The sequence below is a fragment of the Buteo buteo genome, chromosome 3, assembly GCF_964188355.1.
Source record: "Buteo buteo chromosome 3, bButBut1.hap1.1, whole genome shotgun sequence".
Lineage (NCBI taxonomy): Eukaryota > Metazoa > Chordata > Aves > Accipitriformes > Accipitridae > Buteo > Buteo buteo.
Window position 1 is genome coordinate 77,968,388 of NC_134173.1, and position 11,420 is coordinate 77,979,807.

At 69.7% G+C, this 11,420-nt stretch overlaps 1 protein-coding gene across 1 annotated transcript; it reads left to right on the plus strand.

Annotated features, from left to right (window-relative positions):
- Positions 1 to 5,232: 5,232 nt before the first annotated feature.
- LOC142029593 (uncharacterized) lies at positions 5,233 to 9,394 on the plus strand. Its single transcript, XM_075024454.1, has 9 exons — positions 5,233 to 5,634; positions 6,773 to 6,828; positions 7,059 to 7,109; positions 7,321 to 7,359; positions 7,534 to 7,569; positions 8,249 to 8,395; positions 8,506 to 8,550; positions 8,846 to 8,890; positions 8,993 to 9,394. The coding sequence occupies exons 1-9, from the start codon at positions 5,273 to 5,275 to the stop codon at positions 8,998 to 9,000; spliced, it is 789 nt and encodes a 262-aa protein (XP_074880555.1). The 5' UTR covers positions 5,233 to 5,272; the 3' UTR covers positions 9,001 to 9,394.
- The last annotated feature ends 2,026 nt before the right edge of the window (positions 9,395 to 11,420 follow it).

Below are 11,420 nucleotides of genomic sequence, written 5' to 3' on the forward strand. Positions count from 1 at the left end.
GCGGTCGCGGGCGGGGAGCGGGGCTGCGGGAGTCCCGGGGCTCCCGGTGATCCCAGTGCTCCCCGGGCTGGGAGCGGGGCTCCCGGTGATCCCAGTGCTCCCGGGTCTGGGAGCGGTGCTGGTGGGAATGCCGCTCTTCCCAGTAATCCCAGCGCTCCCCGGGCTGGGAGCCATGGTCGTGGGAATGCCGCTCTTCCCAGTGATCCCAGTGCTCACCAGGCTGGGAGCCATGCTGGTGGGAATGCCGCTCTTCCCAGTAATCCCAGTGCTCCCGGGTCTGGGACCAGGGTTCCCAGTAAGCCCAGTGCTGGCCTGTCTGGGAGCAGTGCTCATAGGAATCTCAGTGTTCCCGGGTCTGAGAGCAGGGCTCCCAGTAGTCCCAGTGCTCACCAGGCTGGGACCAGTGCTCACAGGAATGCCACTCTTCCCAGTAATCCCAGTGCTCACCGGGCTGGGAGCTGTGCTGGTGGGAATGCTGCTCTTCCCAGTAGTCCCAGGACTCACCGGGCTGGGAGCCATGGTCGTGGGAATGCCACTCTTCCCAGTAATCCCAGTGCTCCCCGGGCTGGGAGCTGTGCTGGCGGGAATGCTGCTCTTCCCAGTAATCCCAATGCTCACCGGGCTGGGACCAGGGTTCCCAGTAATCCCAGTGCTGGCCCGTCTGGGAGCAGTGGTCATAGGAATCCCAGTGTTCCCGGGTCTGAGAGCAGGGCTCCCAGTAAGCCCAGTGCTCACCGGGCTGGGACCGGTGCTCACGGGAATGCCACTCTTCCCAGTAGTCCCAGGGCTCCCAGGTCTGGGAGCTGTGCTCCCGGTAATCCCAGTGCTGCCCAGTCTGGGACCAGTGCTTGTGGGAATGACACTCTTCCCAGTAATCCCAGTGCTGCCCAGTCTGGGAGCCAGGCTTGTAGGAATCCCAGGGCTCCCGGATATGGGACCAGGGCTCCCAGTAATCCCAGTGCTCCCAGGTCTGGGAGCAGGGCTTGTAGGCATTCCACTCTTCCCAGTAATCCCAGTGCTCACCAGTCTGGCAGCCATGCTGGTGGGAATGCTGCTCTTCCCAGTAGTCCCAGCACTCCCCAATGTGGGAGCAGGGCTCCCGGTAATCCCAGTGCTGGCCTGTCTGGGAGCAGTGCTCGTAGGAATGCTGCTCTTCCCAGTAGTCCCAGCACTCCCAGGTCTGGGAGCAGGGCTCCCAGTAGTCCCAGTGCTCCCCAGTCTGGGACCGGTGCTCATAGGAATCCCAGTGCTCCCCGGTCTGGGAGCAGGGCTCCCAGTAATCCCAGTAATTCCAATGCTCCCGAGTCAGGGACCAGGGCTCCCACTGGTCCCAGTAATCCCAGTGCTCCCCAGTCTGGGACCGGTGCTCCCAGTGCTCTCGGCTCTGGGAGCAGGGCTCCCAGTAATTCCACTGTTCCCAGTGCTTCCAGTGCAGCCTGGTCTGGGACCACTGCTCCCACCGTACCCAGCGTTCCCAGTGCTCCTGAGCCTGGGACCGGTGCCCCCAGTGCTCCCCCACTGCCCCAGTATGGCCTGTCCCAGGACTGGTGCTCCCAGGGCTCCTAATACTGCCTGGGACGCCTGCTTCCAGTACTCCCAGTGCAGCCTAAACCCAGTGCTCCCAGTGCTCCCCATCCTCAACCCCACCTCCCCTTCCCCATCTCTGTGTCTCTGCACCCTTGTCCCCATGTCACCATCCGCATCCCTGTCACTGTCACCATCGCTGTCCCCACCCCTGTCCCCATGTCCCCATCTCCACTCCTGTCCCCATGTCCCCGTCCCTGTCCCTGTTCCCACCCCTGTCCTCATGTCCCCATCCCCACCCCTGTCCCTGTCTCCATGTCCTCATCCCTGTCCCCATGTCCCCATCCCCATCCCCATCCCCGTCCCTGTCCCCATGTCCCATCCCCATCCCCATGTCCCCATCCCCACCCCTCTCCCTTTGTCACCATCCCCATCCCCTCCCCACCCCAGCTCCCCAGCACTGTGTCCCCAAACTATGGGGGGGGGGTGGCCGGGGGCACCCGGGGACCCTCCTGGCAGTGAAACCCATCAGGCACCGGCACACGAGACAGGGACCCCTCCCCGACAGCGTGGGGACACGGTGACACCCGTGGTGCCCAGGCACCGGGAATCCCCCCCAGTAGGACCCCTCCCCCCACCAGGCACTGGGATCCCCCCAGTGGGACCCCCCAACACCCCCCCATCCCATGGGGCTCTGGGAGACCCTCGGGCCCCCTCCTGCACCCCCCTGGGGTGCCCAGAGAGGGTGGGGGTCCCCGACGACCCCCCCCCCAGCACCCACAGCACGGGGGTCCGTGGGGGAAGCACCCCAAAGTGGGGGGGGGGGGGCGCAGAGCACACCCCAAAGCGGGGACCGAGCTGGGTGACCGCTGGCTGCCCCGGGGGGGGGGTTAGATCTGTGTGTCCCCCCCAAATTAGGGTCAGGGTCCGGCCGCTTTGATCCCCGAGGCGCAGCACCGGCAAACAAAGGGACATTGAGCCCTGGGCAAAGGGCCCTTGTCCGCCCTGGGGGACGGGGGCGGCCCCATGTCCCCCCCGGCAGCACCGGGGAGACGCTTCACCGGCATCCTGGCACCCGCCACGGCCGGGGTCCCGCGGCACCCACGCGGCTGGGGCCGGGAATTGGGTGTCCCGGGAGCCCACCGCCCGCGGGGGACTGGGGGGACTGGTCCTGGGCGTTCGGACGGGTGGGCTCTGCTGGCTCACCGCGGCTGTGCCGCCTCACCGGGGCCATCCGTACCAGCTCACCGGGGCTGTGCCGCCTCACCGGGGCTGTGCCGGCTCACTGGGGCCATACTGGCTCACTGGGACCATACTGGCTCACCAGTGCTGTACTGGCTCACCGTCACTGTACCGGCTCACCGGGGCTGTGCCGGCTCACTGGGGCTGTGCCAGCTCACCACTATGCTGTGTCACTGGGCTTAATGGCTCACCGGGGTCATACTGGTTTACCGGGATGGTACCAGCTCACGGGGACTGTACCGGCTCACTGGGGTTGGCCCGGCTCATTGGGACCGGTTTGGCTCACCGGGGTTTTGCCGACTCACGGGAACTGTGCCGGCTCACTGGGACCATGCTGGCCCACTGGGACCATATTGGCTCACCGGTGCCGTACCGGCTCACCAGGGCTAGGCCAGCTCACGGGGGTGAGGATGCTGGTGCCCAGTTTGGGGGTGCGGGAGAGACCCCCCATCCGGAGGAACTCATCCCACGGGGACGTTGGGGCCGGTGCCAGGGACGGGCGATGCCGGACGGGCAGGACGTGGGCCACACGGCCGGATTGTTCCGGCGCTCGGCGGCGGCACAAAGCCGGCATAAAGGCGCATTGTGCCGGCGGCAGCTGGGGCTCTGCCGTACCAGGGTGCCCCAATAAAGGGGCCGGGGCCGGAGGGGCCACGTGGCCCCCCGTGGCTGGCAGCACCCCAACTCCCGTGGCCATCCTGGAGCTGCCGATCGGCACCCCGGTGGGATGGGGAAAAGGCCGGGAGCCCCCGGCCCCAGCGGGAGCCCTCGTCCCCCCCCGGCACCGTCCGCAGCCCCTGCAACCGGAGCCGGGCGCTCGCCCCCCGTCCCGCAGCCCCTTAATCCGGGGAACAAAGGGGCATTGAGCTGCCCCGGCCATAAAGGGCCCCTTGTTTGGGCTGCGGGGGGGGGAGCGGGGCAGGGACGGGACCCCCCGGCTCCGTCCCAAACCCACGAGCCGGGCTGCGGGGGGCTGTGTGGGTCGGGGTGCCCCTGGGAAAGGGGTGCTGCCTGCTTGGGGGAGTCTGGTGGGGTGCGGGTGGGGGTCTCCCCGTGGCAGCCCCCCCGGCAGCCGAGGCCGGGGCAGCCCAGGGGGACCATGGGGAGAGGGGGCTGGGGCTGCTGTGAGGGGCTGGGGGGGGCCGGGGCTGGTGTGGGGGGCCAAGGGTGCCCAGCACCCCCAGTACAGGGTGCCCAGCACCCCCAGTACACCCAGTGGCCCTGGAGGGTCCCAGCTGGGGTTCGGGGTGCAGGGGTCCCCAGAGCTGTGCTGTGGGACCCAGCTGTGGTGCTGGGTCTGGGGGGTCCCCAAAGCGGTGCTGGGGGTCCTGGCTGTGGCTCTGCGGTCCCCCAAATTGTGCTGGGGGTTCCTGCTGAGGCTACGGGTTTGGGGGTCCCTGGAGCTGTGCCATGGAATGGTGCTGGGGCTGGGGTCCCCAGAGTGGGGCTGGGGGTCCCTGAAATGGTGGTGGGGGTCTTGGCTGGTGCTGGGGGTCCCCAAAGTGGTGCTGGGGGTCGCGGCCGTGGCTCGGGGTCCCTGGAGCGGTGTATGTGGGGGGCGTGTGTGTCCAGGTTTGGGGGTCCCCACAGCGGTACGGGCTCCCGGCATGACTCGGGCTGGATGGTGCCAATGCCCAGTGCGTGGTGCTGGTGCACAGCCGCAGTGCTGATTCTGGTGCCCGGTACTGGTTCCGGTGCCAACTGCAGTGGCAGTGCCGGTGCCAGTACCAATGCCCAGTTTGGGTGCCGGTACCAACACCGGTGCTGGTCTGCAGTGCCGGTGCTGATGCTGGTACCGATGCCTGGTGCCGGTACTGGTGCCCAGCTGTAGTGCCAGTACTAGTGCCCAGTGCCAGTGCCCAGTTCTGGTTTGGGTGCTGATGCCCAGTTCGGGTACCGATGCTGGTGCCAGTCTGCAGTGCCAGTGCCGATGCCGGTGCCAATGCAGTGCTGATTCTGATACCCGGTACCGGTTCCAGTGCCCGACTGCAGTGCTGGTGCCAATGCCGGTACCGATGCTGGTACTGGTGCCCAGTTTGGGTACTGATACTGGTGCCTGGTTTGGGTACTGATACTGGTGCCGGTCCACAGTGCTGGTACCAATGCCAGTGCCGGTACCGATGCCAGGTTTGGGTCCCTATGCCAGTCCTGATGCTGGTGCTGGTCTGCAGTGCCGGTACCGATGCTGGTACCAATGCCCCGTTCTCAAACTGGTGCTGAGCTGCAGTGCCGGTACCGATGCCCGGTGCTGGTGCTGGTACTGGTCCGCAGTGCTGGTCCCGATGCCGATCCCGATGCCCGGTTCGGATCCTGATGCCTGGTTCGGGTCCCGATGCCGGTGCCGGTCCCGATGCCCGGTTTGGGTACCGATGCCCGGTTCGGGTGGCGGTCCGCAGTGCCGGTCCCGGTGCTGGTACTGATGCCCGGTTCGGGTACCGATGCCCAGTTCGGGTGCCGGTCCCGATGCCGGTTCGGGTACCGATGCCGGTCCGCAGTGCCGGTCCCGATGCCGGTGCCCGGTTCGGATGCCGGTGCCGATGCCCGGTTCGGATGCCCGGTTGGGATGCCGGTTCGGGTGCCGGTGCCGGTGCCGATGCCCGATTCGGGTCCCGGTTGGGATGCCGGTTGGGATGCCGGTTCGGACGCCGGTGCCGGTGCCGGTGCCGGTGCCGGTGCCGTCCCGCAGTGCCGGTGCGGCGGATTGGCTGGCCCGGCGCCACCTGGCCGCGGCCCAGCCCCCTGCGGCTATAACGGCCCCGGGCGGCGCCGGGACGGGCTCCCGCAGCGCCGCGGACCCGGACCCGCCGCACCGGACCCCGCCGGACCCGACCCCGGACCCCGACCCGCAGCCATGGCCCCGGCCCGCCGGTGAGACCGGAGACGGGGGGGGCCCGGCTCTGCCCCGGCCAACACCGGCACCGGGAACCGGGGGGGCGAGGGGGAACGCCGGAGCCGGGACACCGGCGCTGCGGGGGGGCTTCTCCCGGGGGGCATCGCTGGGGAGATCTGGGGGGGCATCTCCCGGCAGCTCTGGGGGTCCCGGGGGGCATCTCCAGGGAGACCGGGGGGGGCATCTGCTGGCAGCGCTGGGGGTCCGGGGAGCATCTCTGGGGAGATCTGGGGGGCATCTCCCGGCAGCACGGGGGGGGTCCTGGGGGCACCTTCTGGCTGCACTGAGGGGTCCAGGGGGCATCTCCGGAGAGACCTGGGGGGCATCTCCGGAGAGATCGGGGGGGGCATCTCCCGGCAGCACTGGGGGGTCCCAGGGCATCTCCCAGCTGTACTGGGGGGTCTGGGGGGGCATCTCCAGAAAGATCTAGGGGGGCATCTCCTGGCAGCACCAGGGCGTCTGGGGAGCATCTCCCAGCAGTACTGGGGGTCCCGGGGGGCATCTCTGGAGAGACCTGGGGGGGCATCTCTGGAAAGACCGGGGGGGCATCTCCCGGCAGCACTGGGGAGTCCTGGGGGCATCTCCTGGCAGCTCTGGGGGGGTTCTGGGGGCATTTCTGGGATTCACCTGGCCCGCTGGCATGTGGCGGTCCCCCCCCCCCCCGCAGCATCACCCCGTACCCCAATGCCAGGCTGCCTCACCGCTCCCCGGCTGCTCGCAGGGTCCCCTGCCCCCCCCCCCCCATGCAGCTGTGGGGGGGTCACAGCGTCTCCTGCCCACAGGCTCACAGCCCCCAGCTCGGCCCAGCTCCGGCACAGGCCGGGGGGGGGACACAAGGCCGGGACGTGGGGTCCGCCGAGGCTGGGGGCTGCGGCACGGGATGCTCTGGGGGGGGGGGGTCACCTCCTGTTGGGTCCCCTCCAACCTGCCCACTCGGAGCTGGGGTGACACCAGCGTGGGGACAGGGACGATGGGGGGGGGCTGCAGGGTCCCAGAGGAGACAGGGAGGGGCTGGTGGGTTGGGGGGGGTGCCAGGGGGTCTGCGGGGGGAGCGGGAGCAGTGAGGGGTGCTGTGGGGGTTCGGGGTCCCCTCCAAAAGCTGCGTCTCCTCCGCAGGGCCCCGACACTGGCCATGGTGGTCCTCCTGGTCCTGGCCGCCGCGACGGCGGATGGTGAGGGGGCTTGGGGGGGGGGAGAGGGCTGGGGGCACCCTGGGTGCCCAGGGCAGGAGTCCCAGTGGGTGCTGCTGGGGGGGGGGGGGATGTCCCCTATCTGGCTGAGGGGAGGGGCTTCGGGCTGCGTTCCCCCCAGGGTGTCCTGGGGACCCCCACCCTGGTCCCCGATCCCCGGGGGGCAGCGGTGGCCCCCTGGCCCATGTCTGCCCCCCTCCATGTCCCCGCAGAGCCCGCGAGCACCCTGGACGTGGCCCTTTCTGCAGAAGGACAGACACCAGGTAGGGGGGCCGAGGCTGGGTCAGCGCCGTGGGGGGGACCCTACCCCACATAGCCCCCCCCCCCCCAGCATCACCCAGCCAAGAGCTGGGACCTACCTGCTCCGTGCCTCAGTTTCCCTCCCGGCCAAGGTCTGGAGGGGGGGGGCTGGCAGGAGGGGGGTGCAGAGCGTGGGTGCCGTGGGGTTCACGTCCCCCTGCCCGTCTTTTCCAGAGCCCGTCAGCCCGGCCAAGCTGGAGGCCTCCGGAGAGAGTGAGCATCGGATCGGGGACGTGGGAGCCGGACGGGGTGGCAGCCCTCGGCGAGGGTCCGGGGTCTACGGAGGGCGAGGGGTGGCCGGACCCCCGGCTGGGGCGTGGCCGGTGGGTGGGACCCCGGGGGTCTCTGCCCCCCCCAGCTCCTCCTGACACCCCTCTCCTCCCCCAGGTGATCTCACCACCTCGGCACAGCGCCTGGGCAAAGGTACGGCTGGGCTCGGGGCGAGAGGGCACAGCAGGCACGGACCCCTGCCCCGTATGCAGAGACCCTCTAACATGGGCACAGACCTCCGCCCTGTGCGCAGGGACCCTCCAACATGGGCACAGACCCCTGCCCCGTGTGCAGGGACCCTCTAACATGGGCACAGACCCCTGCCCCATGCGCAGGGACCCTCTAACATGGGCACGGACCCCTGCCCCGTGCACAGGGACCCTCTAACATGGGCACAGACCCCTGCCCCATGCGCAGGGACCCTCTAACATGGGCACAGGCCCCTGCCCCGTATGCGCAGGCAACCTCCAACACAGGCACAGACCCCTGTGCTGCACGCCCAGGCCTCCGCCTTGTGCACAGGGACCCTCTAACATGGGCACGGACCCCTGCCCTGCATGCACAGACCCCCTGCCCTGTGCGCAGGGACCCTCCAACACGGGCACGGACCCCTGCCCCGTGCGCAGGGACCGTGCAACCCACGCCCTGACCCTGCCCGGTGCACGCAGACCCTCGCCCTGCGCGCAGGGACCAGGCGATGCGCGCGTGGACCCCTGCCCGGTGTGCGACGGTGGGGTACGCCGGCCCGTGCGCTGCATGGGTCGGGGGATGCCTCACACGCGTGGACCCCTGCCCGGTGCCCGCAGGCCGGCCGCGCTCACGTCTCCCGCAGGTCTGACCTCCGTCAGCTTCGAGGGTGCGGAGCGGTCGCCCACCGACGATGGGACGCGCGAGTCCCTCAGCAGCGACTCCTCCAGCCTCGACTCCCTCAACAGCGGCTCCTTCGGCGTGGACACCCTCGCCGGGGAAGCCCGGGGCGGTGGGTGACGATGCTCTGCCCTGCGTGGGGGTCCGGGGATTTTGGGGGGGGGTCCCCCAGCTCCCGTCCCATCGTTGGGTGCTGACCCCGTGCTCTCTGCCCTCCTGCAGGTCCCGTCGTGGATGTCCCAGCCCAGTCCAACGAGTCGGAGGAGGGTGAGGCCCCCGGGGCTTCGTGTGTGCCCCCCCCATCCCCGTGCTGCCCCCGAGGTTGGGGGTCCCTGCCCAGCACCCAGCCCAGGGTTGCAATGGGGGGGCTCCCGAGCCGGGGATGTGGGACCATCCCGAGCCTGGTCCTGGTTCCCTGCGGGTTGTTAGAGTCCCCGGGGTGCCCCGTTAGCCGGGGGTGCCCCCTTAGCTGGGGATGCCCCCCCCATAAGCCGGGAGTGCCCCGTTAGGGGGGGATGCGGGTGCCTGCCCCCCCAGCCCCGGCATCTCCGCTCTCCTGCAGGAGTGGACCGCGACGTGGACTCGGAGGAGTCGCTGGCATCCCAAGGTGACTGCGGGGCTGGGGGGGGCACGGGGTGGGAAGGTGGGCCCGCTGCCGGGGCGAGCTGCGGGGGTGCGGGGGGGGCTGACGCAGCATCTCCCTCCCCAGGGATCTGAGACGGCCGAGCCTCACCGGAGATGCCCCCTGGGACGCCGTCCTTTCCCGAGCTTTCCCGCTGCCTCTCCATGTCTTCCCCGCCTCGGGTCCCTCCGTCCCCCCCCAGTCCTCGCCGCGGCCCCCGCAGCCCCTGCCCCAGCCCCCCGGCCCAGCCTGCACCCCACGGTGGGGCGAACCCCCCCGCCTTGGCGTGGTGCGCGGCTCCCCTCGGACCCCCGTACCGCTGGGGGGTCTCTTGGGGGGCCGGGGGCTGCCCGGGGAGCGGGGTCCGCTGTGGGACAGGGGTCGTGGAGGTGGCCGGACCCCTCCGCGTGCCCCTGGAGATGGGGCTGCGAGCGCAGCAGCCCCCCCCCCCGCCACCTGTGCCCCTCCGTCCTCCCCCAATAAAGGTCCCCGCAGCATTGGCGCGGTGTGGTGATGGGTGCTGGCACCCCACGGCCCCCAGACCCACCCAGGGTGGGAGCAGCGGGGCTGCAGACCCTCGCCCGGGCAGCGCCGTGGGGGGATGCACGGGGGTGCGGGATGGGGGTACCGGCCTCCCCCCCCAGCATGGAGCTGGGGGTCTGGCCAGCCAGAGGACGGCGGTTGGGGGGAGCCGGCTGTTCGCCACCGGCTGGCTGGGGAGCAGAGAGGTGGGGTGCTGGGTGCAGACCCCCGGCGAAGCCCCCCCCGCCGCCGCTGGCTCGGGGCTCCCCAGGAATCCATCCTGCGGCCGTGGGCGACCGGGGCTGGCTCCGTCCTTGTCCCCAGCCCTGGGGCGGTAGCGCCGTGACTTCTCCGTCGTGGTCCCCCGCATCCAGCCCCGCTCCCACCGTCTTCTCCCCGTCACATCTCCCACCCACCGCAAAACCCCCCTGCCCCAACACCGGCATCGCTGTGGGCATCGCACCCGGGGAGCCAACGGCAGCGCTCGTTAACGGGCTCTTCTGCCAACACCTTTAACGAAGGCGTCAAATCCCATCCCCGTGCTGCCCTGGCGCTGATCCCCATCCCATCCGGTGCAGATGCCTGTTTGCCCCCCCCCGGCAGCAGCTCCGGAGGCTGCCCGGCCCGTCTCTGCGCCCAAAAATGGATGCCAAAATTTAACATGGGTTCAAAAAAGACGACTAGGAGGAAATTTGGGGTGGGCAGCGTGGGGAATCTATCAAGGGCTATTAAACACCTCGGTCCCAGCTCCGGCGCGGGGCCCCGGGGCTGCCGTTTGCCGGGAGGTGATGAAGTGTACCGGGGAATTAGCACCGGCTGTTTGCCTTTCCCGCACACCTCGCCCTCGGCGGCGGCTACCGGCACGGCCCACGGCGAGTTGCCGGTGCCTGGACCCTTTTTTCCCACACCGGCGGGCCCCTTCCCGGCTGTCCTGGAGCCCTTCCCTGGAAGGGATGGATGCGCCTCCGTTACCTGCGACATAAAGGCCAAAAAATCGCTTTTTAATGGTTTTAATGATGCCACCTTGGTCCCTACCCCGGCAGAAGCAGCCCCTGACGGTGCCTCCCCACCCCACGCTCACGCTGACGGGATTTTTCTACAACCTTTTTCCAGCATCCACAGGGACCTGGGGAGGGGTGACCCCCCCTACACAGGGGACGGTGGGATGGAGGTCAGCGAGGGGCCACCCCCCATGCAAGGGGACCCCCTAGAAGCTCCTGGGTCACCTCTGAGTTAAACTGGGGGGGGTTCCCCATTGGGGTCCGCTCCCGGCACTGGGAAAGTGCCGCCGTCCTCCCCACGGTGATGGCAAACACCCGAAAGACCCCGGGGACCCCCGCGGGGCTCTAAATCCGTGCAGGGGTCCCTGGAGGCGGGGGGGGGGGTTGTTACTGAGCAGCCCAGCGGGACCCCTCCACCGCCAGAACCCCATTTCCACGTTGCAGCCCCTCTCTGGGACCCCCTCTTGGGCATCATCCTGGGGCCAAAGACGGTTCATCGGGGTGGCCCCACGGCCCCGTCCCCCCCCGCGGTCCCATCCCCGGTGCTCAGTGGCTCCGGTTACCGGGGGCTGGAGCGGGTGCGAGGGGGGACGGAGGCGTCTCTGGCGGCGGGTGATGAATTTGGGGGGGGGGGGTTTGAAGTTTCCAGCGGCGGTGCTCAGCCCCGCCAGACATTTACCTCATTAGCCGGGATGAGATCATGCGAGCCGGCCGCCCGCGTCACACACGATTAGTTGGATCGTTAACGGCCTGCACGGAGCGAGGGGCTCCCCCAGCACTCGGGGGACCCCAAAGCCCCGGGGCTGCGGAGGGGTCACTGCCCCCCCCCCCCCCACCGTGCGGCCGTGGCGGCATCGCCATGACCCCCCCAATCCCAAGGAGATCAGGGCCATGGGAGGGAAGAGTTTTACCCCAGATGTTGCCCCCCCCCCCCCCCATCTGGGACCTGCCCAAAGTCCTCCTGCCCCTTTGCACCACTCGCTGCCCCCGGC

Coding starts and splice junctions, on each gene's coding strand:
- LOC142029593 (XM_075024454.1), top strand. CDS start 5,273: ATGCCGGTGCCCGGTTCGGATGCCGGTGCCGATGCCCGGTTCGGATGC. Junction 5,635..6,772: donor GCCATGGCCCCGGCCCGCCG/GTGAGACCGGAG, acceptor TCTCCTCCGCAG/GGCCCCGACACTGGCCATGG. Junction 7,570..8,248: donor GGCACAGCGCCTGGGCAAAG/GTACGGCTGGGC, acceptor CGTCTCCCGCAG/GTCTGACCTCCGTCAGCTTC.